Source organism: Phalaenopsis equestris, unplaced genomic scaffold, assembly GCF_001263595.1.
Source record: "Phalaenopsis equestris unplaced genomic scaffold, ASM126359v1 Scaffold000002, whole genome shotgun sequence".
NCBI lineage: Eukaryota > Viridiplantae > Streptophyta > Magnoliopsida > Asparagales > Orchidaceae > Phalaenopsis > Phalaenopsis equestris.
The window spans coordinates 10,069,716-10,093,940 of NW_018164444.1; the positions used below are offsets into that span (position 1 = coordinate 10,069,716).

Here is a 24,225-nt window from a genome sequence, read left to right on the forward strand (position 1 = left end):
GTTTGAAATAAATATATTTAGGCAGGGGTTGGTATGCAATTTTAAAAAAATAAGGCTTGTAATATTGATTTAATTAACTGCCCCACGTGGATGTCAACGGGAACAGTTCATTATTTTGTGGGGGTTTTATTGCAAAAAAAATTGGTCATCCATAGTATAATTGACTTCTTGTATTGATGTTGTATAAATTAAAATAGGGGGATTTGAATGCATCATATAGTTAATATATATTTACCTATCTACTACTCAAAAAAATTATATTTACTTATATGTCCAAATCATATCAAACACACGCATCAAAAAGGTTAATTTACTAAAAAAAATTTTAATATTATTGTGTGTTAGGAATTTAAGGTTGTAGAGTGATAGTTTAATATTTTACTTTTGAATGAAGATCAAATATATAAGTGAAGAATGAGAGATAAAAGAGTGAAGTTCATACAACAATGAATAATAATTAGGCTATAAAAGTCGACATGACGCTAATCTTGGGTAGCTGGTGGCGAGCTTAGGCGATCAGTGACAATCTATGGTGGTCGAAGGAGGCCTCTCATGGCCTGCAACAATCCCTGGTGGTTGATTATGACCTCTGGTGGTTGACTGCGATCACTATTGATTAACAACAAACACTGATAGTCGACAACGATTCTGAATGACCGGCGACAACCACACCAATGCTTCGAGAGTTTAACTTTAGGAATCAACACACTCTCTTCTCCCCCTCCTTTCATTAAATAATATTGGGCTTATTGAATTTCTCATCAAACAACACAATTTTAATATTGTTTAGTCTTCTAATTAATACATCAAAACTTTTGATCATACTTAAAGTACTTGATCTTAGAATCATTTTCATTATCATTAGGTTCTTATTACCGAGATGCTCAATTGAAATACTATTACTCAAAATGCATCGAGATTTGTATTGAATCACATAAATTTATTGACGGCATGTCAAATATTAATGATACTTTTCATGTTATGTTGTAGATTTTTATATCCTATATATGAATATCAAAATTTAAATATAAGATATATTTGATAAATTTGACCAAAATCTCTACACATTTTATCGAAAAAATGTGTTGATTCCTATGTTGATTGATCATTATTTCAGTACCTAAATGTCTTAATGATATTAGAATTAAATAATTTTTGGTAGGTTGGATTCAGATACCTTGATTTGACAATAATGATGCCTAAATTCAAGGATCATTTAACATTTCAATTAATATTTGAATATTTCAATTACATTTATGCTTATTTGAACCCCAATCAATTATACTTCTTAATAATGTTGTTTAAAAAATGAAATTTAACTTTTTTTTATTTATAAGAAAATAAAAATCAAGAATTGGTTCATTTTAAGGATATATTAAGCGTGAAAAATGTGGAGTGTGAACAATTTGGATAATGCGGCGGATTAGCGTTAATTGGTCTATTTTTGTTTGGTTGCTGCTTGAGAATTCTGCTTGTGGTCGCCGTCTTAACTTTGACAATGAACTTGCCTCTGGATACTTACTCCACACTTTTCTTATCAGAATATATTTTAAAATCATTTATTTAAAATTTTTAAATATATTTATTTAAAAATGAAATATTTATGCCAATTTTAGAGAAAATGTATTATGAGAATAATATGTACACAAAAAAATATGTCAGCATGAATCTCAAGACAATCTGACAATCTCGAAATGAAATAACACGATAGAAGCAGGCTTACCATAGATCGGCCCGACGGCCCAGAAGAATTGTCGGCTTATTGTCACGGACAAATAGTCCACATTGGCTAGGTGTAGGGCCGAAAAGCAGTATTTAAGTCCTGGGCTGCCCACCACCCATAAGGGCTCTTTTGGGAGGTGACAAGTGGTATCAAAGCAGACTACTGTCTGCCAAGTGTGTGGACTCTCCATGGTCCAGTGAGACCCTCGGTGGAGCCGATCCGTGACGAGGGCGGCCAGTGATTGGGTGGAGGAGAATGTCACGGACAAATAGTCCCACATTGGCTAGGTGTAGTATTTAAAAACAATATTTAAGTCCTGGGCTGCCCACCACCCATAAGGGCTTTTTTGGGAGGTGACATTATGCTGGCTATAAATTATCCGAATATTGGCCGGTTGAATCAGTCTCGCCGGTCGTCGCCATAAATTCATCCGATTGTGTGGATTTGAAGGACCGACCAACCAACGAGCTCGTCTAAAACGCCAACCGTCAGTATTGATCGGCTCATCTTCGGCCTCAATCGATCGAGCCAGATAACGACAAGACCTTTAGTCCACATAAATATAATTCCTAAAATAACATGTGCAACACTCGATAAAATAAGGTTAACAATGTAATTTTTCTTCATTGCACTTCCACTACAAATGAATGTTTAATTTGTAAATATTAAGGTCTCGGACGGTTTGCATGTAATTATCTCACCCTCAGTCTGCGACTAAGGCTGTCAAAAAAGCTCGTTGTTCGTGAACAATTTGTGTTTGGTTCGTCAATGAGTTCGTGTTTGATTCGTTCGATAAGTAAAAGAGATGAACATGAATAATTTTTTTTTCATTTGGTTAGTTAAATGAACCAAACACGAACAGGGATGCGTTCATTCGTGTTCGAATCATTATTATTCAAAATATAAATTAATTTAAAATAAATATATATAAAAAACTTACGATATTTTAAAAAATTAAATTTTATAAATTATAATATATAATAAATTAATAATAATAATATATTAATATACTATATTAATAATATATTAATATAGATATTATATATTTATATAATATATGTTATATAATTTTTATTTATATATATTAATATTAAGAATTTCAAACTCTCTCGAACAGTTCTTGTTCGACTTATTTGTTAAAAAAAGAGCACGAAGAATGAATTCACTGACAATTTCAAACTAACTAAATCTGTTTGCGGCTGTGTGCTCCTCTGCCACTTCATCCTCATGGCCAATAACGCACTGAAAACCCTAAACCTCAATTCAGAGATTGCGTCCAATGATTCGCCCTCCTTCAAGGTTTACTGCTTCAGCTCCACGCCCTTCGTCTCTTCTCGCTTTCTTCTCTTCGTTCTGGTTCATCATATTCTCTCACTGTAATCGAGATGCAGATAATTTTGGGCTCTTCCTCCTCATCTCGCAGGCAAATTCTGTCCGATATGGGATACGAATTCTCGATAATGGTTCCTTCTTTATTTTTTCTTATATTTGTTAGTTTTCATTGGTTTTTTAAAAATTTTGATTTGGGGAAATGTGGGATTGCTTCAGACCGCGGATATAGATGAGAAGAAGATTCGTATGGAAAGGCCGGAGGAGCTGGTGATGGCCCTAGCTGAAGCCAAGGTGAAAGCGTTGAATAGGCATACGTTTCGCTGCTTTGTCGCCTGTTAGCTGTTTCCCTAATTTTTAGGGTTTCTTAGGGTTAGTTTTTGTTACCCAGGCAGATGCAATTATAAGCAAGCTTCAAGTTATTGAGTTCAGGGAGAAGGATGAGCCTACCCTCTTGATAACTGCAGACCAGGTTTGCAAATTCTTTCATTCTTGTTTTCATTTATGCTTCATTGTTTCTCATCTCCTTTTCTTTTTTTATCTTAATCACATCATTTAATCGCTGTTATTTTGAAAGCTTAACTTTAAAAAATGATAGATTTAGACAAATTTACATATAAACCTCACCATTCCATTGTATTTACATATCTAAAACCTTGAAATTTATATTTATCACACTTTAGTGCTAGACACTGTGCATGAAAAGGTGTATTTAAAAAGTTAATAATAGAGATGTTTTTGATGTGATATTAAAGATTTTAGTGTTGTGTATCTGAAGGCTAAAGGTTTAGGAGTTAGATATGTAAATACATAAGAATTGTATGGTATGTGTGTTGATGCCCCTAAAATTTATTGTACTGATCTTGGTAGGCTGGTGAGAAAGGGAAGGGATGAATGCAAAGTTATATGCGTTCATAATTTTGATCCAAAAGTACAATAATACAGTCTCATACATCATCTAAAACAATGCTTCCCTGCATCCATTAATCTGTAATTTTCAATTAAAGATAATTTGGGCATTAGGTGAATTTTTGCTTGGCCTTATATTGTAAATAACCATGCTTGTACTTCACTAGTTTTTTTAAGGATTCCCTTTCGTGTTTGTTTTTGGGTCTCCTCGGCTCTTTCTTGCGTGTCTTCCAATACTGTTGAATTTTAGCAAACACGTGTCTTTTGTCTCTGATTCTTCATCTTTCTTCCTTTTGTTACTTATGCAATCCTTATCATAGGTCTCATGTGTTAACCTCTGTGGGATTTCCATTTTTGTTGTTTTCTTACACAATTTTTATCACAGTTCTTTCATCCATGATTGTTTATGGGATTCCCATCGCTGGTGATCTCAAGCTGTGAATATGCTAGGATTGCCTAGGATTGTCAATATTGGACCTAACATAAAAATCTGACTCAAAATCATCATAAAAATTTGAATTTAAGTCAGCCCTTGTAAGATTTGGGTTGGATTTGGATTATGTGACTAAATAGTTGGTTTGGGTTCAGGTCGTGTCAGGGTGACTTGTAGAAAAATAAAAATAATGTCTTAACCTATTTTATTGTTTTTTTTCTCCATTAAAACTAATATTAAATTATTATTATTATTATTATTTTATGTTTTAATGTCCAAATCAGGTTATTTTGTCCATTATGTATTAGTTTGACACACCCAATATGACGCATTGTAAGGTTGGGTATATTTTGAGACTAGCAGCTCCGTTGATATGCGGTTTGGGTTCTATATTTGCATTGGACCTGAACTTCAATTATTATTAACCCAAATTAACACGCCAATGTTATTGATTTTATTGATTTTTTGTTGTTGTAAATGGTGAATGTTTTTAATTTTAAATTGCAGTGTTTGGAGGAGTGTAAAAAAAATTACATGACGTTTCACTCTGACTATTCATTTATTTCGTATTTGATTTAGCACGTTTAGAATGTAATTTGCAATCGGAGATTGTTGATGTTCGAGCGAAGTTATCTTTTTCAACTGTCTATAAATTTGAATGTTATCCTAAAAATATATGCAAGCACAACAACTACATGTCCATATGGTAATAGTGTAGGATAAGATCAAATAATGGCAATACAGTGCCGCATTTTGTATGAAATTAAGTGCCATGTCTTTATTAGTTCCTCTCAGGAAACATTCTAGGGAGTTCATCTAGACGGTCTTTCTTAGGAATTCTTCTTGGGAGATATTCCCTGCGATCGTCCTGGATTCTCTCGGCTTGTTTTCAGGAAACCTTCTTCCCTTGCTAGCTAGCATACTTTTCTTACCCACAATACTTTCTAGAAGCCTTGATTCATATTTAACATGCCTCTTGCATAAGTTCTAGCAAGCATTTATGGATATCGCTCATTATCAAGCATATCTAGCCAACCCTTCGGTGTATTCAATGTGATGCACATACGCCCTTATTAAAATAGTGAACTTGCAATAGATCACCTAGTGGCGCAATTGTGAATTTTCACCTTCTTCTATGTAAATCCTAGATTTACTACTTTCTATTACATAAATAGAGTGCGCCAATTCGCCATGCATTGATTAGCATCATTGCTTCAGACCACTACCACAGCCATCTTTGTTGACATGTCTCAAAGCACTAAGTTTGACTATAAAACCCCATCAATCGATCATTTAAAGGTACTGTTTTTTGCCTATTATTCAAAGATTTTTGTTTGAACATATCTACCAAGGGTAGAAAATGCATCAAAAGAATTATGAAGAGAGGCACAACCAGGGTAGCATGGACAGAAATCGCACAAAATGATTCGTAGAATATGTTTAATACTTATGTTAACACTCAAGACGAATAAATGGAGAAGGAAGATTCTTAAAGCAAACCTTAAATGGTTATGGTAAGATAATGATCATACATTTTTGCTAGAAATTGAAACCTATATGCAACGTGTATTGTATTAAAAGTAGAAAAATTTTGATAAAGGTAACTTCTAGAATTATAGTAGACGAATAATGGATAAGTGCCTCATGAGATGCTAAACTTCATGTGATAAGGATTACTATATGTTAGGTATGACTCGTATACCAGAAAATTTGAAGTATTTTAAAATGGAGAGACGTGTCTCCAGGAATGAAAATGAGTCTCTTGGTGTGAAGAGGTGTGTCTCTTGGATTAGTGGGTTGGGGGGAGCGAGGTATGTTTGTAAATTTATCTGTGGGTTTTATCTATAAATAGATGTGTAATCCTATAAATATGTAACTCTTCTGAAATAGTGAATTCGTCGCTCTGCTCCCGAGAATGTAGGCATCTTTGCCGAACCTTGTTAAATCTCTGTGTTCTTTTGGTTTTATGTCGATTCTGTATTTTCTTCATCTTAAATTTCACAACAATTGATATCAGAGCGAGATTCTAGAGCGGAAGAGATGGCCCAGGAAGAATGAGGAAGAAGGTTTTGGTTCGGCGGTTTGCGGCAGTTACTAAAGCTTTCGCGAAAGATCTGGCCAGACGAGTTCTGCGACAATTTGGCCGCAGAAAGGTCGGAGGCGATGGCGAAGGAATTGGCGAACGGTTTCGCGGCACGGAGTTCGCGCTTCAGAATTTTTCTGGCTTCGGTGAATTCGACCGAGGAAGGAGTTCGCGAATTGCTTGCGGGAACTGGAGTTCCCGCGGAAGTTCAGCGAATTCGGCGGATTTGGTCAGGACGCAGTGCTCGCGAACAGGCGGCACTTTGGCTGGCGGAGCAGTAGGCGCGAAAGGCAAAAGCTGTTCGGCGCAGACGAGGGATTCGCGATCAAGGCAGTTGTTCGTGTGGGATCGTTTGGAGAGGAGTTCGCGTGCTATCCTGTGGAGAGGCGCGATCGGCGCAGAGGAAGGGTCGAAGACGAAGTTCGTGGGCTTCGAACGTGAAGTGGAGCCCGCGATTCTGCCAGGGTGCAGGGGCTTCGGTTACTGTTTGCAGTAGGGGCTCCAGACGGGAAGAGGATTCACGGCAGAGGAGGAAGAGTCCGCGCGGGAGAAAGTTCGGCCTGGTCGGTTTCAGCGAGGCCGTTACAGGAGTCCGCGAGTTGGTTTCACTCCCTCATCACAGCGAAGACGCGGGAGGGAGGGTGTTGGGCGGTCGAAAACAGGGAAGGAAGGGATCAACGGAATCTACCTCGGAATTTCCTTTGCTGGACGCTGAAGGAAGGAAACTTTGGATTTCCTTTGCTGATTGGAATTTCCTTTACTGGAGACTGAAGGAAAGTTTCCTTTGCTGATTGGAATTTTCTTTACTGGAGGCTGAAGGAAGGAAATTTTGGATTTCCTTTGCTGGAAGCGAATTCCTTTCATGGAGTGAAGAAATGATCTTTTTTGGAGGTTTGCGGCTGTTGTGAGACGAATTGGGCTCGCGGGAACGAACATGTGCGAAGCAGTTCAGATAAAGGGTTGCGACAGTTCGGTGAGTTCTGCTTCGAGAGTTCACGGTAGAGGTCGGCCAGATAGCAGGTTCGCGTGAGAGGGCTTCAGCGACAGGAGAAATTGCGACAGTTACAGTTCGACCAGCAGAGTTCGCAAGTTCATCGTAGGAGTTGCGACATGTGGAGTTCAACGGGTAGAGTTCGGTCAGTGGAGTTCGCAAATTGCGACAGGTGGAGTTGCGACAGGTGGAGTTGTGACATGTAGAGTTCGGCCAGCATAGTTCGTAAGTTCGTCGCAGGAAAAATTACGACAGGTGGAGTTCGCGAATTTCGCGGATTGTTCACAGGTTTGTCGCTTGAGAAAATGTGATAGGTAGAGTTCGGCTGGTGTCCACAATATTTCAGTTGAATTTTTTGTGCGAAAAAAAAGTTTCTTCGTGTGAAAAATTTGATTCACGAATTACAGGAAACTGCGGGGAAATTGCTGCAACTCACAGAGGAAATTTCAGGTTTATTTGAATTTATTTATTGTGTGTTTTGTTTTAATACAAGACAGGAAAAGTTCACTGCATAATTAATTTTAAATGATAATGTCTGATACAAAATTCGAGATAATGAAGTTGAATGAAACAGAAAACTTTGGATTATGACAAACAAGGGTGAAAGATTTGTTGGCACAATAAAAAATTCTGAAGGCACTGCGAGCTATAAAACCGGATGGTAATATCTATAAATTGTCGGGGAGTACAGTTGTAGGTGAAGTTCAATCTGTCGGATCATATGATGAAAATGCAGTAGAAAAGTTGACCAAGCCAAGTATTTTTAACAAATTTTTGCGTTACTTGAACTTGTTGAATGTTTACAGTTGCTAGTTGGCATGGTTGCCCAACCCACTTCGGTGTAAGATATTTCATGATGTTTTCTACTAAGGGGCTGGATGTTTGCAAGGTGAAGATTTTTTCCTAAGAGGCTAGATATTCGCCAAGGCGGAGAATTGTTAGGTATGACTCATATAACAGGAAGTTTGGAGTATCTTGAAATAGAGAGATGTGTCTCCTGGAATGAAAAATGAGTGTCTCTTGGTGTGAAGAGACGTGTCTCTTGGATTAGTGGGTTAGGGGGAGTGAGGGCATGTTTGTAAATTTATCTGTGAGTTGTATCTATAAAGAGATGTGTAATTCTATGGGTATGTAACTCCTCTGAAATAGTGAATTCGCCGCTCTGCTCCGAGCATGTAGGCATCTTTGTCGAACCTCGTTACATCTTTGCATTCTTCTGGTTTTGTGTCGATTCTGTGTTTTCTTCGCCCTAAATTTCACAACACTATAAAGATATTAGGGAATATTATAAAGAAGTTGAGTTAGATCTTATAAATTGCAATTGACAATTAGAACACTTACACTTACATGATTTTGAGGGATGAACAACAAAGATACCGAATTTTTGTTGATAAAAAAATGTGAATGATAAGATAGAAATGTGTTAAAACAATGAAGAATGGTGCACGAAATGATCATAAAAGGACTATGAGTGATGAGTATTGGGGCTAAGATATTAAAAGTAGACATAAGTGGGTTGTTGATTCTCATTAGAGGGTAAAAGATGTTAATGTGGCATAATTGCAAATAAAAATGTTTAGATGACATAATATTGCTAGGATTTATGAAAAAGTTGCATGCTATATATTTGCCATATTTAATGACACTCAACGGAAAAGAATAAAAAAGAATAATCATAAATAAGACTCACTTGTTGTTAATAAGATTGAAGTTGATTAAAAGCCCCTAGTTCTTGATATCCTAGAATAAACTTATAGCTCGGTATCCATTAATTGAAATTTAAACATATATTTAATATGTGCATATGTATTCATGCATTGCCACATATACATTTCATTTTGATCTTATGCTAGCTTAGTCCGGACCAAAAATCAATCTGATTTTTTGAGCGATCTTCAATCTTCAAGTCAAATTCATAACTATACTTGTAACTCTACCCTCTATGTAATCTTTTGTATTGTATGTGATTTGTGGAAGGATATCTTTTTTTCTATTGTCTTACAAAATCGTTGGTTCCCTCACAAAAAACCTTTGCTATATCTCAAACTTTAAACAATGCAACTTTTACCATATGATTCGTTTTTACATGATTGCCAGCATAAGCAAGCCCAATTTGTGTTACTTTTCTAGATTTTGCTCAATACTGTTGGCATTTCAGCTTTTAAGTTTTGATTTTTCTTAAGGTTGTTGTCCATGGAGGAAAGATCAGAGAAAAGCCTTCCAGCAAAGAAGAAGCACGGGAATTTCTCAAAGGCAATTATTTATTTATTGGGCATTTTACATAATAACCACACAATTCTTATATATTTACATATCCAACACCGAAACTTTCATATTGACTCACATAACACTGAAATCTTTGACATCACATAAATATCACTATAACCAACTTCTTTAAAAGTGAAATGCACCATTTCATGTATTGGTTACTAAGTGTAAATATCAAACTTTACGTAAATGCATAAGACTTGGGTGGTATATATGTAAATTTCCATTATTTATTTTTACAAAAAGAGGTTTAACAGAATTCGGATTGCAGTTTGACGACATGTTTTGCTTTGGTTTATTTCTTCAGGATACTCCGAGGGGCACGCAGCAACTGTAGGATCTGTTCTCGTGACCAACCTTATGAATGGCGTTAGAAAAGGAGGATGGGACAGAGCTGAAGTGTGACATTCATCTTATTCATATTTCATAGTGATTAAATATACATATTTTCCTATCCTGAAAACATGAGCGTTTGGAACTCATGCTTTCAAAAATGTTGATTTATAAGGATTTATGTAGGAAGCATGCCCATGAATAAATTAAAAAGCTTTTTGTATCTTAATTTTGCAGGTATATTTTCATAAAATACCTGATGAGATCATTGAAAACCTGGTATTTTTCATTTTTTAATGCATTGCTAATGAGAAAAGTGTTCCCCTGAATCTTTGTAGATGGTTATTTTAGTCCCGGAGTCTATAAAATATCATCTTAATCCCCAAACTCTTTTGATATTGAACTCAGCCTCCGGGACTCTGGTAAAACAATGGAAGGATCGATTAATTTGACATTTTTATAGACTCCAGGAATAAAATGATCCCATGTAAATAGGGCAGCGGACTATTTTCCTATATACTTTCTTTTGACCCGTTGTTATGTTTCATGCAATCTTTTTCAGGTGGATGAAGGTGAGGTTATGTATGTTGCTGGCGGTTTATTGGTGGAGCATCCATTGACTTCTCCTTTTGTGGAAGCAATGGTGAGAAGTTTCAGCTTCTTTTCTTCAGAAAAATTAGTTATCTGCTTGCTATTTGGAATCCCTCTGCAGATGTATTTGTTGTTGTGCAGGTTGGAACGCTTGATAGCATCATGGGGCTTCCCAAGGATTTAACAGAAAGGCTGATCCAAGATGCCCTTCTACCTTAACGGCCATGCTCTCAAAATACCTCGCCACTTAGAACTCTCGAGAAATTTATTTGTTTTGATAGGTGACATATCCAATTTGACAATCCAGAGTGGATGGACAATATCTTGATGGAGAGTTGGGGCTCTTACAAGATTTGATTTTGATTTAGTTTGTATCCCTATTTTTATGTATTTGAGGAATTGATTTCATGTGAAATTATGTGATGATAAATTTGGTTTAGCTTAAAATTTGACTGTTTTAGTGCTATATTCTTTGATGAGAGGGACATTCCAACTATTTTATTTTTAAAGTGGCTTATAAGGTATGCGTAGCCTTGCGAGCAACTTTATTTCAATTATTATGCACATGACTTTGATGGAAATGACCTTATATTTTAATGTACTATGCTGAGTTTTGTACGCCTGAGTTTGGAATCCTATGCGTTGTCATTAAATGATTTTCATTGAGATTGCTTAAATATGTGTATCCAAATTTGGTAACGTATTTGGATATGATGATGATTGTTTCTAAATGTAGCTAATGACTTTTAATCCTTAATAATATTGTTAAAAATATAGTTTTAACCTAATCACCTTGTGAAACAGTTGGATTGATTTCTTCCGGCACCGTGAACTAAATCATTTAATTCAGAATATTTTGATCTAAATAAATAAAAAAATTATTTCAATGTTCCAAGTCATTTTATCTATTAATAATATTATAAATCTGAATAAATCTAACAGACATGATTGCCTCTAATTTTCTCTCCTCCCATGGGAAAGCCAAGTTCAGATACATGGAGAAAAATATATCAAAACTAGTTAAATGTGCATTTACAGGGCAATTATTATGCTAGTTATAAAGTATTGTATTTAGCAACCCAATTCATAAAGCAGGATACTAATTCATAGAAGAGGCCAACAAAATCATTCCAGAACATTTCAGAGGAGCCTATCAAAACCGAAACCAACATCGACCGAAGATATTTCTCCTGAAAGAACTCAATCAACATCTTTATTATAACGCAACGGACTTTTAACACAAAAACTATTCAAACCATCTCAAGCAAGGAAATTATTACAGTAAATAAACATCGAATCAATTCAATGAACATTTAATTACGAATGAAAATACAAAAGAGCAACAGGCCGCCACCATCTTCCGCTGAAATCTCTCTGCATTAAAATCTCAAATGGTGCTCGATTGTGCTGGTGACATAAAACAGTTTGGTGATTGTACAGTAGAGGAATTCAAAAGGATTACTATGACTGCTAAGGCACAGACGAAGCTCCTCTCTCCCCCACCCGAAATTCTCCTTCCAAAGAGGACTTCCTTCTTCTGATTTCCTATTCACTATATGTTAAATTCTCAAACAAACGGTAATAAGCAAAACTAGGGTTCCAAATGTAAATGTGAGCCGCATGTGGTCTATAATAAAAATTTTGGGCCACAAACTTCTTATGTATTTACATATCCAATCTCAAAAAAGTTTGATGTTAACACTTGTAACATTTTGGCATTCATAATCCTACCCATGAAAAGGTGTATTACACTTTTAAAAAGAGACTAAAGTTGGTAATTTTTTTTTTGTGATTTTAAAGATTTCATTGGCATGCATGTAAATATATGAATGTTTAGGCGTTAAACACTTAAATACATAAGAATTGTTTGGCAGGAATGTAAATGCCCCAAAAAATTTATATAATAGTTTCACTTTAATTTCATACTCTCTACAATTCATCAAATCAGCATTGACTGTATGAATGCATACATAAAAAGTGGTAAGCAAACATAAATGGAACATAAGGGAAGCAATAGATGAAATATTAAAAAATGTAGGGGTAACTACCTTATCGGCGGTCTTTTGGTTTTCCAGGCTGTGTTCGAGGAATAGCAACAATTGCCCCCAACCCGGCAAAAAAAGCTGAAGCTGCTCCCACAGCGAAGGCTGGAGAGTTCCCACCACCAAATAACTGATCCCATGGTCCACTCCCAAGAGATACAATGATCTGATTTTGCATTAGTGCTTTCAATATCAGCTATAGATGATAATACTAAGAAACTAAAAGCAAATGGCAAACTATGCTAACTTCTTTAAGCACAAAACAACTATTCTTTTTCCCAATTTCCCCAGAGTGCCTCTCATCACAACAGATTGCCGATACTGAACTGCCACAATGTCCAATAAGACAGGAAAGAAACACATTTAAAATCTACCCTTCACACCCTTATAACTCCAGCATGACCTGTAGGCTGGCCTTGGCGAGTATTCGTTCTTGTTATACTATGCCATTTTAGTGTTGGAGCAGGATAAATTGAGCCCACTCAATGGCAAACCCCTACATCTAAACCTAGCCCTTCCATGTACATAGTGGGCTTGAGGGCCAGCTTGGCCCACAAGCACTCTTATTGTTTGCTAGGATGGTGATCTGATGCCAAGAAAGGCGCAACTACAATGTTATACTTGGTTTGATAGCAATGTAAATTGTGTTAACTTAGTAGTAGATGCCATACTTCTGTTGATTATAAATATATGTATAAGCATAATTACTGGGCTAATTAAAATATTATATTAATAACTAGAAGAATAAAACTAAATATATGTGAATTCCAACATGTTACCAAATATAGCAGGCTCCCGTTTGATGTGCTGAGGCCTGAGGGGCATGGCGGTAGATTACAAAGCAAAGTTTAATGTTTAGATCGTTATTTTATCTTGATGGTTTAGATCACTATGTGTGGAAGAGGGTCCACAGAGAAGAACAAAAATGTAATATTTCTTAGAGGATTAAGGGATTCTATTGGACAAATGTTGGGCCCCTTGCAACTCATTAATTACCAGTCAATGGTGGAACATAACATCCTAATCAAGAAAACACTATGGACCTGACAACAAATAATTATATGGTGGAATAAGTCTGGGAACGGAAATGACTCTAAATTCAAGATAAACCGAATAAGAAAAATACATGCCCAAAGTAGGAGAAAAGGCACAAAAGGCAATACTTGATGTCCAAAAACCCTAAATGTATGGTATGAATCAATTTCATGCGCTCGATTGTTTGCGAAATACCAAATAAGAATCTCAAGAAAAGCTGAACTTGATGACAAGAACATCATAAATCCAAGTATTCATTTTGGCTTAGCAATCTCTCTTACTTAGACCATATAATCACTGATGCAGAAGTATATTTATGGACCTATAACCATAATTAATTTCCCCAAGCCAGCTATCATCCCAAAACACGAATCTTTCTTGAACTAGTGGATACTATAATAGATTCATCAGAACATTTTCACATAAGGCAACACCACTGGCCTAACTGCTTTGAAAAAGATGTATGCGAATAAACAAATACGTGTGAAATCACTATCGGCTATTAAAGGACTGTCTCATGATAGCATCAATATTAAATCTTCTGAATGGAATAGATGAGTTCCAGGCTTATAGCAATGCTCACTTATAGTAATTAGAATGTTCATTGATGCAGCATGATTAACTTATCGCTTAGGCCACTAGACAAGCGAAATCATAAGAGAAAAAAAAAACGCCAATTCATGGATTGGAAGTATTAGCAGTCATAATCTTCACTCAATTAGAGACTTCAACTTCATGATGGGTGAAAAGCTTCACTGATCATCAAAATATAAAGCTCTTCACTTATGACTCAATTTGTAATAAACATTAAGGTTGGAGTCGCTAGAAGACCATGAATTTCAAACTCAGTATAACTCAATAGAACCCAATGTTGTAGCAGAAAATAGTAGGAAATTTGTTTTGAGTGCAATAAAAAGCCAAGTGAAACAGATAATAATTAGTCCTAGCATATTCAACTATTCACTAAAAGCTAAGAAGAGGATCCACAATTGTTCAAGTGGAAGTTGCACACTGAAGGAGTGGGTTGAGCATAATCTCACTTAGACAAATTCATATTCTTGAGGAAAACTCAAATGTAGAACGGAAGAAATTGGAGATAAATCATCCTACAAGATGCACACACTGAAATATATTATTCATCCTAAACAGATACGATGCATGAAGAATTAAGGAAAAAAATTTGATAGCTAGGATATTAAAGATTTAAAAAAGTTTTATGAGCAAATAATATACCTATCAAGAAGGGTTGAACTCTAGAGATTGAGATTATTAACTTCACAAATATATCAAAATGGCAGGGGAATAATGTGGATATGGGATTGGCGGCCAATTGCTAAGAACACCACAAGTAAATGACAACTTGGGTGATTGTCAATCATTTAATCCAAAAGTGCACATGCTTCATGCCAAACCACTGAGCGCTAATAGTGAATGGATGAACTTGCTTAAAAATCTTATTTGAATAAAGTGTGGATTGCAACAATTATGTTTGACCCAGTTGATGTACTCATGTGTGGACTGAAAAGTCGACACTCTCGACTCTCGCATTGTTGAGATTTTTATATTTAGTATTCCGGGTCAAAATTTCAAAAGGCAAATTGAATTGTAGATAGAATTCTACTGAGGCGTAAAACAAAGCGATAAAGAGAAAATTGGGAGTTTCAGAGGCCATCTATCGTACGTTGTGATCTTGTCGTTGCTTCCCCGTTGGCTCTAATCATGACTGCAACATGAATAGACAAGCGCGAAGGGGAAAGGAGGCAGGCTGACATATAAGAAAGCATGATTGATTTCAAGCGAACAAGGAATTTCATCTTTTTGTGAGTTGCAATGAATAGAGGGAAACACAAGGGATCAAAGGTGAGGAATTCGGCTTGGATGTGTGAGGAAGAAACAGAGTGACATTGGGAGAGGCTTTGTGCTTTTTGAACCAAGAAAAAAAGGTGCTGGGGAAGAATAGTTGAGACAAGGGTTCTTGCGAGAAGGATAAGTGTGAGATAGGGTTCGATTTCGATCTCGTGTCTAACAGTTATGCGAAAACGAAGAGAAACATAAGGAGATACAAGATCTGTAGTGGAAACAGTTATGAGGATCGTGGGGTAGGAATAAGTATAGAATATTTCAGTTATTTTAAAATTTTCTTATTCTTTTTATTCAGTTTGCACGGCAACAAATTCAAATTAACTTCAACATGGGTTTTTATCCATAGACTGCCAGACAATCTAGAAGAACAATCCAAGCTTTGGAAGCTACACTAGATGTATATACTCTCAATTTAGATGAGCGCTAGAAACAACACAAACCTTGGTAGAATTAATAAACAACCACCACCAAACTAGCATTCAAATAGCTTTATATAAGGCAATGTGTGGTAAGTGTGGATTCCCATTGCGCTAAATGAAGACATGAGAAAGAGCAACATTTGAACACAATTGGTGAACAAAACGGAGGAAGATCAAAACTATTCGATAAAGACTGTAAATTGATGAATGCAATAAAGCAATTTGGCCAAATAGGAAGACTAAAGCCACTTTAGAAAACTTAGAACCTATTGGCTCAGTCATATGTAAATTAACCATGCTACCAGTTAGTTTAATGTACAATCATTCATATTTCTTCACTCGAAAATGACACATTAGACCCAATACAAATTCTTCTTCACGGCCCAGGAGAAATGAAGATTCCATCGAACAGAGATTCGAAGATCAACTAGAGTTGATCTGAGATTAATAATATCATCAATGACAGAACAATAAGTTTCTCGCCTCAAGATTCTCTAGAAGAATCAAACCAAGTAAGACTTTGTTCAAGATGAGAAGCAGTTTTCATAACTTCTAAATAAATGTGTATATAAATTTCGAGGATGAAATTCCTTTAAGGAGGGTATTGTCAAACACCACAAATTCTTCCAGACCTCACTTTATAGATCATGCTTGTATAAACTTAAGGATGATTTATTATTTGTAAAGCAATTTGACTGTTAAATGCATCCATTCTATTAAGTAGATGAGTTGGCAACCAAAGAAATTAGAATTTGTTCAAAAGCAATTCAATGTGATAAGGTGAATGGATTTTGAGGATGGTAGCCGACTAAGAAACTGAGCAAAAGAGATTTATTATGTGGTTTGAAGCTATAACTTTGGAATTTTATGACGATTGTATTCAAAGTATCACAGATTGAAGTTGACATCAAGATTCTATACAAAGAATGGTTTTTTTGGATTATATTTATGTTGACTAAAGTGTTTTGCCAATATTAATTCAAAAGCTATATACATGTTTACCTTAATAAATGATTTCTCAAGGCAGGCAAGGATCTTCATGCTAAAGCAGCAGAGTCTTTAAAATATTCATGTGCAACACACATATTGAGATTATATGTGTAAATCAATTGGGTTGAGTTCAAGTCACAATGCACTCAAGCTCAATTTATCAATCCAAAAAAGCAGCTTGAACTCGAGCTTAAGTTGAACCCAAAGATTAAGTTCAAGCTTGACTCGTTTGTTTATTACCCGACTTACAAGGTCCTTGAGAGGAAGTCAACATGGCAGCTCGTAGAGGTGTTATCGGAAGAAGTCATAATAAAAACTCAGGAGAAAGCGTCGACAAGATCGACGACTACTACCTAAAGAAGAGAAGAAATCACTACAAAAGCTCACTGGAGAAAGTATTGATGAGACCAATGGCCGCTCCTTGGACAGAGAAAGATGCGAGAACGATTCACTAGAAAATAAGACATCGCTAGCATTTTGTGAAACATAAACCATGAAATTTGTCGAAGGAAGAAATATCTATATAGAATTTGAATAAGACTTGACAAGAAAAACCAGACAAATAAAATAATGAATACTTTGCAACTTTTAAATTTTAATGTTCTGGTACATCAAATGTAGCCCCATATCTTTTAATCCTTATGGAACTGGGCCCCATCTCTTGCTATTAAAAAAATCATTGCAACACTTTGATGTATTATGTGAAGGTCACTTCCAACTATTTTGAAAAAATTTAAAATATCAAATTTAATTGAGCGAGCTCATGAGCCAACGAGCCTAGCTTTATTAAATTTGAACTCAAGCTCATTTACATATGACGTTGCAACTCGATACGTTCAATTCATAAGTTTAACTCTTGACACATTTTCATCCTCAACTGAGGTCCACCAAAAAAAAAGAAAGAAAAGAGATTAAAGACTAACAATGCCTTCGAATTGTTCTTTTGAATATTAGAACTTTTGTGAGAATGAGGTATTGTAAAGCAAAAAATTGTGATGAACAGACCTCAACATAAGGAAGTGAGAAAAAATGAGTGAGTCATTCTTAGATGGAGTCAAGTCAAATGTAAGTTATCCAATTGTTAACTTAAGGAAGAATTTTTTGTTAGATGTTCAACATGTTGGTGAATAGGAACTTTAACTACTACTAATAAGTTGAGGACCTGAGAAAGTATGGTTAGTTCAACCTAAAGATTGCTCAATTTTAAGAATAGTTAGCTATTCTCCTAATATGCTTACGTCAACAACACGACAACACCTACAGCTAAGAAATACACATTCTTCAGACATGTGAATTCTGTGAAAGGATTTATAGGTTTTAGGTGTATTGGTGCTAAGTCTATGGATTCTCGAGCAAAAAACAATGTCAAAGTTCAGCATATCAAACTGCTTCAACCGAAGTTAATGTATATTAAGGATTTGGGAGGAGATTAGATGGTAAAAGGTATGTCATATTTGAGATTTAACATGACCAACGATACATCACCACAACAGATTGACAATTTAAGCCTTCACCTCTGTGAAAGATGACACTATCACAACCAAAAGAAACCATTGGTCATGATAGGAACAAAAGGTAAACAAACTAGAGACCTCAAAAATTAACTTTGAGAACCATCTTATGTTTCACATGATTGCTTATGCTTTCAGCATTACAGAGTCTATTGATGATCAAAAGAGATTCACATTTGAGGAACTAGTCAGTGAAAGAGAATCAAAGCACTGGATCATAACTATGGTAGAAGAAATAGAATCGTTTTAAAAGAATGAGAATTGGGATTTAGTTCAACACTTAGAAATTAAAACATTGTTGGTTGGATTCAAACATAAAAATGTAGATTGTATTAGACGCAAAAGATGATGTGTAAAAAGAGGCTATAGTAAAGAATGTGTAGATTTCAACTATCGTTTTCACCTACTTCGAAGTAAAACTTTATACCCGGTTAGCAGTGGTTTTTTGCATAAAGCTTAGCTAGAATAACTTAATACATCTATAAATATTCCCCATGATGATTTTGATGAGAAGATTCATATGAAATAGCCAACTTTTGATGTTGCCAAAAGGACGATCAATTGTGTCTATTTAAGAATTTCATATGGCTTTAAACATTCACCCTAGAAGTGATACAAAAATAGCAACTCCATAATCAGCTATAAGTTTAGCAGAAGCCTATTTGATGGTTTTGTGTATTAACAGCAAGTTACATACCAATCATTTGTATATTCATTCTTATATGTGATGAAATGTTGATTGTAGTCTGATATATATCATGGATTTTGAAATTAAAAGATGATTTAAGTGCATCATTTGAAATAACTGATGTTGAATTTGTAAAAGGATTTTGGGATGAGATTAAAAAAAAAAGTAAATATTGTATTTCTAACACTAAGGATATATTGACAAGTTGTAGAAAGATTGAACTCTCAAAATTACAACGCATGCCAATTCTTCACTTGCTAATCTTTTTTTTTTTTTTGTTAATTACTACATTTCAATCACCAAAAAGATTTTTCGTATTCCTTGTGTAGGTTTAAATCCATATTTTTCCACATGCTAAAACATATTAAGTAACTAGTCTTGTATTCGCCTTTTCATCAAAAATAAAAAATGAAAAAAAAATTTATCCATTTAGAAAAACAAGCTAGAAAGGTATATGACTGCAAGGCCTTATCCTGACAAAATTTGAGACATATTGTATTTCTAACACTAGAAATATATTGACAAGTTATTAAAAAATAGAACTTGAAAAATTACAAAGCATGTCAATTCTTCACTTGCCAATCATGTTTGTTTGTTAATAACTACATCTCAATCACCAAAAAGATTTTTCTTATTCCATGTGTGGGTCTAAATCCATATTTTGCTTCGTACTAAAACAACTATGTTACTAGTCTAGTGCTCGCCTTATCATATTAAAAAAAAAAAAAAGATTTATCCATCAAGATAAACATCATCCTAAAAAGGTATATGACCGCAAGGCCTTGTCATAAAAAAATTTGAGTCATTGTACATATTTTTTCACATTCAACTCACAGTTCATGTTGTGAGCGGATGCATGGCAGTATAGGCCTAAATGGGAAATAGTGAAATGAATTTTGAAGGCATTTTCGAAGCAATACAGATTATAATTTGAGCAATGGCAGGGAAATTTTTGGTGTGATATTAGATTAGATATATTTTCAATCTCTGGCTGTATCATTCATTAGAACTATATTTTTATTTGTATTATTCCACTACAGAAGTAATGTATATGATACTTCTTAAGGCTATCAAAGGAATTATTTGTTTGAAGGCGTAACTTTCATGATGCAGTTCAGTAATGTTTTTTCACAATGACAGTGTTCCTTAGTTAAAAACCACACGCACTATGAGAGAACCAAGTATATCAATGTTCTCTACCACGTTATCAGAAAGAAGGTACAAGAATGAGAGGTTTCAATCTTGAAGATTTATTTGCTACCACATCATAAGAGAGAGGCTTATGATTGTGAGATAGAACAAAATTTCGCTAAAATGCTCACAATAAGTGATCTCAATTCTCAAGTTCAGGTAATGCTTGCATTTGATTAATTTGTGTAATAGTTGATGCCTTGTAAAGCCATAGGTGATGAGTAATGGAGATTTGAGCAGCAGCCGATTATCCTTAAAAAAAAACATAAGGAATGTGGAATACACGTTGTTCATAGTTTGGAATAACCCATATTTGTACTCCTAGAATCATAGAATTATTGGCTAGAATAATTCATTAATCAATGGAATTTTATTTAGTAAAGATAATTTTCTTTCTTGTATATGCTTCTTGTTATTCCTTTACACGCACCTCATGTACATAGAACCAAGAACTAACTTGCAAACTATAAGGAAATAAAAAACAATTCTCAGATTTTTTCTTACACAATTTAAGAGCCGAAAGACTTATATATTTCCACTTTCTTAATTTTTTTCACTCATTTTTTAAAAATCAGCACAGTAATTCACTTAATTTGATTTATGGAGGCAATCCCAATTTTTTGAGGATTTAACAATCCGAGCAACATCCAGTGCAATGGAAACAAATTATCACAAAATGGTCAATGAAAAGCTAGATGCCCAGATGGAAGATATAATCTTTGCAGAAATCACAATTCCTTGCAGACCAATTTTGAGCAGTTTAGGAACCAAAAATTGCCTATTTGGGGCAGGTCTTCCAAGCAAAATAGAGTATAAAAAGATAAGCCTAGGCTTTTATGGTATCTTTTTGTAGACTTCTGGAAAGGACCTCTGGGTGGAGGGTGGGGGCAGCTACAGTGGATCTGAGCGAGCACTCAATACTAAGTTTTACTGCCTCTTTTTTTATGTTTTTACTTGTAATTATGCATTTTTTTTTTCATACAAGCATGAACTAAATCGCTACTCTGAATATTAGATGTAACCAATTTGTGTTGTTGATCTATTATTAATGAAAAATTTCTGATTTCTGTTGTCCATTGTCGTTGAATACTTTCAATATGTTTTTTATTACTTTTGATTGTTTGACCACCAAAAAAAAAAAAAGTTTAAGAGAGTTTAAGAGATGTCTTCGAAATACTTCGAAATATAGAGCTGAAGAGTACTTGCATGTTGAACATAGCACAAAGATGTTTGTGAACACGTGTTATCATTAGGATCTTCCGAGCGTTCAACAAAATCTACTAATATTAAATTTACTCTAGAGATAGGGTATATATTGACATGCGAATGACCACAAAATTTCAAGAGAATAGTAGGATAATTTTGATGAAATCTAATCCCTAGACTTTCGACATCTGATCTACAGTGTTTAGCCAAATATAAATCTATCAGTTATTAATTTTCTATTTTCTTCCAAATAGCATTCCGCTACAACCATTCTGTTACTTGTACTACCATATATTCTGTGTGTACATTCAGTTCGTATCAAGTAGCATATTTAAATATGACAATTAGAAAAATATCATGTGCGTAGATTAAGACTTCAATATCTAATTATGATGATTACATAAATAAGTAATAAATCAGTTTAAAATCAAAACGTAGTAAATTAACAAGACCTATGATGAAATGACAAAGTGATTTCAGCCTAACAAAAATTAGAAAAGCAATATAAAAAATTCTAAAAGGGGTTAAATTAAACTTGTTAATGAAAAATGAACAATACTTCTGTCACTTCAATGTTTCATGTGAAAGAGCCTTAAAGATTTTAATGATTTCAATGCCCTTGCTCATAAAGCATAAATATGTTTTAAGTTTAAAAAAAACAAGAAGAAAAAACTTAAGAGGGTGTCAATCAATCCGGTTGGTAATTGTTTTGAAATTGTTACCAATTTTTTTGGGTTTATTCTCACCAACATCTTAATAAAGTCCCCTTGAAGACCTTTGGGTGTGGGTGTGGGTGTGGAAAAAATATATATACAAAATGGATCCTTTGAAAATAAAGTTGTGAACAATGTGCCCAATTCATAAAAGTGCTGTGCTGCTTGCTACTTTATGGAGCAGAAGCACTATTCCTTGAAAAGAAAGAAGAGCATAAGCTTTAAACTTTAATGGCATAAAGATCAATAAGTCATAATTTTGAAATTATGAAACATGTTTACAAACCATTAAAGGGCTACTTATCAAAACAAGAAGCGGGAGAATTGAAGCACAATTTTTTCATGCATCTAGCTTGCATGGATGCTGTTGTGAAATTTAACGCGGAATAAAACAGGAATCGACACAAACTAGAAGAACACTGAGATTTAACGAGGTTCGGCAAAGAATTGCCTACGTCCTCGGGAGCGAGCGGCAGTTTCACTATTTCAGAGAAGTTCAATTACATCCCATAGGGTTTCCCATATAAATAGACATATACAAACCCTCAGATAAAATTACAATCATGCCCTCGCTCCTCCCAACCCCCTTTATTCCAAGAGACACTCCTTTTCACCAGGAGACACGCCTCTTCAAAAGAAACTCCAACTCCCCAGATATGAGCCATATCTAACAATTCTCCACCTTGACGAATATCCAACACCTTAGGAGATATGCATCACCCGGTATATACGCCTACCAAACAAATCTCCACCTTAGTGAATATTCAGCCCCTTTAGAAGAAAAAATCTCATGGAGTCTCTTTATACCAAAGTGGGTTGGGCAACCAAACCATCTAACCTGGCTTGGTCAAAGTTCCTGTTGCATTTTCATCATATGATTCAACAGAGCGATCTCCACCTGCAACTGTACTCCCTATCAGTTTATAGATGTTACCTACAGTGATCTTTCCTTTCATCACAGTCAGTACACCCTTAACAATTTCGATGGTTTCCCTATCCTCATCTGCCTTAAGAATGAAACCATTTTTGTGTAGAGTGCCCAAGGAAATCAAATTCTTCTTCAACTCTGGAACATGTCTGACATCACATAATGTTATAGCAGTATCATCATACATCTTAATTCTGACTTTACCAATACCAGCAATATTGCAATGTCTATTATCACCCAAATAAATTGAACCAGAATCAGATAATCTGTATGAGGTAAACCACTCCCTGTTAGGTGTTATGTGATAAGAACATCCTGAATCAAGAATCCATCCATCCTTTAACTGAGTTGTTGTAACTGAAAGCGCATCACCATCACTGTAATCTGTAATATCACTCTGCACCATATTCACAGACCTGGAAGATACATCACGAGTCTTCTTCTTGAGCATTGGACAATCTCTCTTCATATGTCCCTGTTCCTTGCACTTAAAGCAACGAATCTTCTTGCCTTTAGGCTTTGACCTGGAACTTTGCCTTCCAGAATTCTCCTTCTCCTCCTTACTTTCACGATCCTGATTACCCTTGGCATATAAACAATTACCATGAGAGCTTTCCTCTGCATTCTGCTTCCGCTGGTTGTGAGCCAACAATGCTGCAGTAATCTCATCAATTTTAATTGTTTCTTTCCCATATGTAAGAGTAGTCACCAGATGTTCATAAGAAGTAGGCAATGAACACAAAAGAATCATTGCTCGGTCTTCATCCTCAATATTCACATCAAGCCGTGCCAGATCCGTGATTATTTGATTGAAGACATTCAAGTGCTGAACCAAATCAGTGTCTGCCTGCATCTTCAGCCCATACAACCTTTGCTTAAGATACAATTTATTCGTCAAAGATTTGGACATAAACTGAGATTCCAATTTCTTCCATACTTCTCCTGGAGATTTCAGATTCATAACATGATACATAATCTC

General features: G+C 35.1%; 2 protein-coding genes across 6 annotated transcripts in view; one reads left to right on the forward strand and one right to left on the reverse strand.

Moving 5' to 3' along the window:
- Positions 1-2,865: 2,865 nt before the first annotated feature.
- LOC110039553 (maf-like protein DDB_G0281937) lies at positions 2,866-11,120 on the forward strand. Of its 2 annotated transcripts, XM_020744660.1 has the most exons (9): positions 2,867-3,022; positions 3,115-3,186; positions 3,272-3,346; positions 3,444-3,524; positions 9,652-9,721; positions 10,044-10,135; positions 10,307-10,348; positions 10,632-10,712; positions 10,802-11,120. In XM_020744660.1, exons 1-9 carry the CDS (start codon positions 2,951-2,953, stop codon positions 10,877-10,879), a joined length of 663 nt encoding a protein of 220 aa, XP_020600319.1. In that variant the 5' UTR covers positions 2,867-2,950; the 3' UTR covers positions 10,880-11,120. The 2 variants fall into 2 exon arrangements, with proteins under 2 accessions (XP_020600320.1, XP_020600319.1); XM_020744661.1 differs by lacking the exon at positions 10,307-10,348 and having other exon boundaries at positions 2,866-3,022.
- Positions 11,121-11,814: 694 nt separating this feature from the next.
- Positions 11,815-24,225, reverse strand: part of LOC110020848 (sucrose transport protein SUT2) — a 25,612-nt gene continuing 13,201 nt past the window's right edge. Inside the window, exons 7-8 of one of the 4 annotated variants that reach the window (XM_020719113.1) lie at positions 12,709-12,868; positions 11,815-12,205 (exon numbers count right to left, since the gene is read on the reverse strand). In XM_020719113.1, the coding sequence (XP_020574772.1) occupies positions 12,710-12,868 (159 nt within the window). In that variant the 3' untranslated portion in view covers positions 11,815-12,205; position 12,709. Of the gene's footprint in view, positions 12,213-12,707; positions 12,869-24,225 lie in introns of those variants that run through there. The other 3 variants (XM_020719121.1, XM_020719129.1, XM_020719137.1) reach the window with 3 other exon arrangements.

Excerpts from the sequence above, each read along its gene's own strand:
- LOC110039553 (XM_020744660.1), top strand. The coding sequence starts at position 2,951 with ATGGCCAATAACGCACTGAAAACCCTAAACCTCAATTCAGAGATTGCG. Across the intron at positions 3,023-3,114 it reads ATGATTCGCCCTCCTTCAAG|ATAATTTTGGGCTCTTCCTC; the intron begins GTTTACTGCTTC and ends ATCGAGATGCAG. Across the intron at positions 3,347-3,443 it reads TGGCCCTAGCTGAAGCCAAG|GCAGATGCAATTATAAGCAA; the intron begins GTGAAAGCGTTG and ends TTTGTTACCCAG.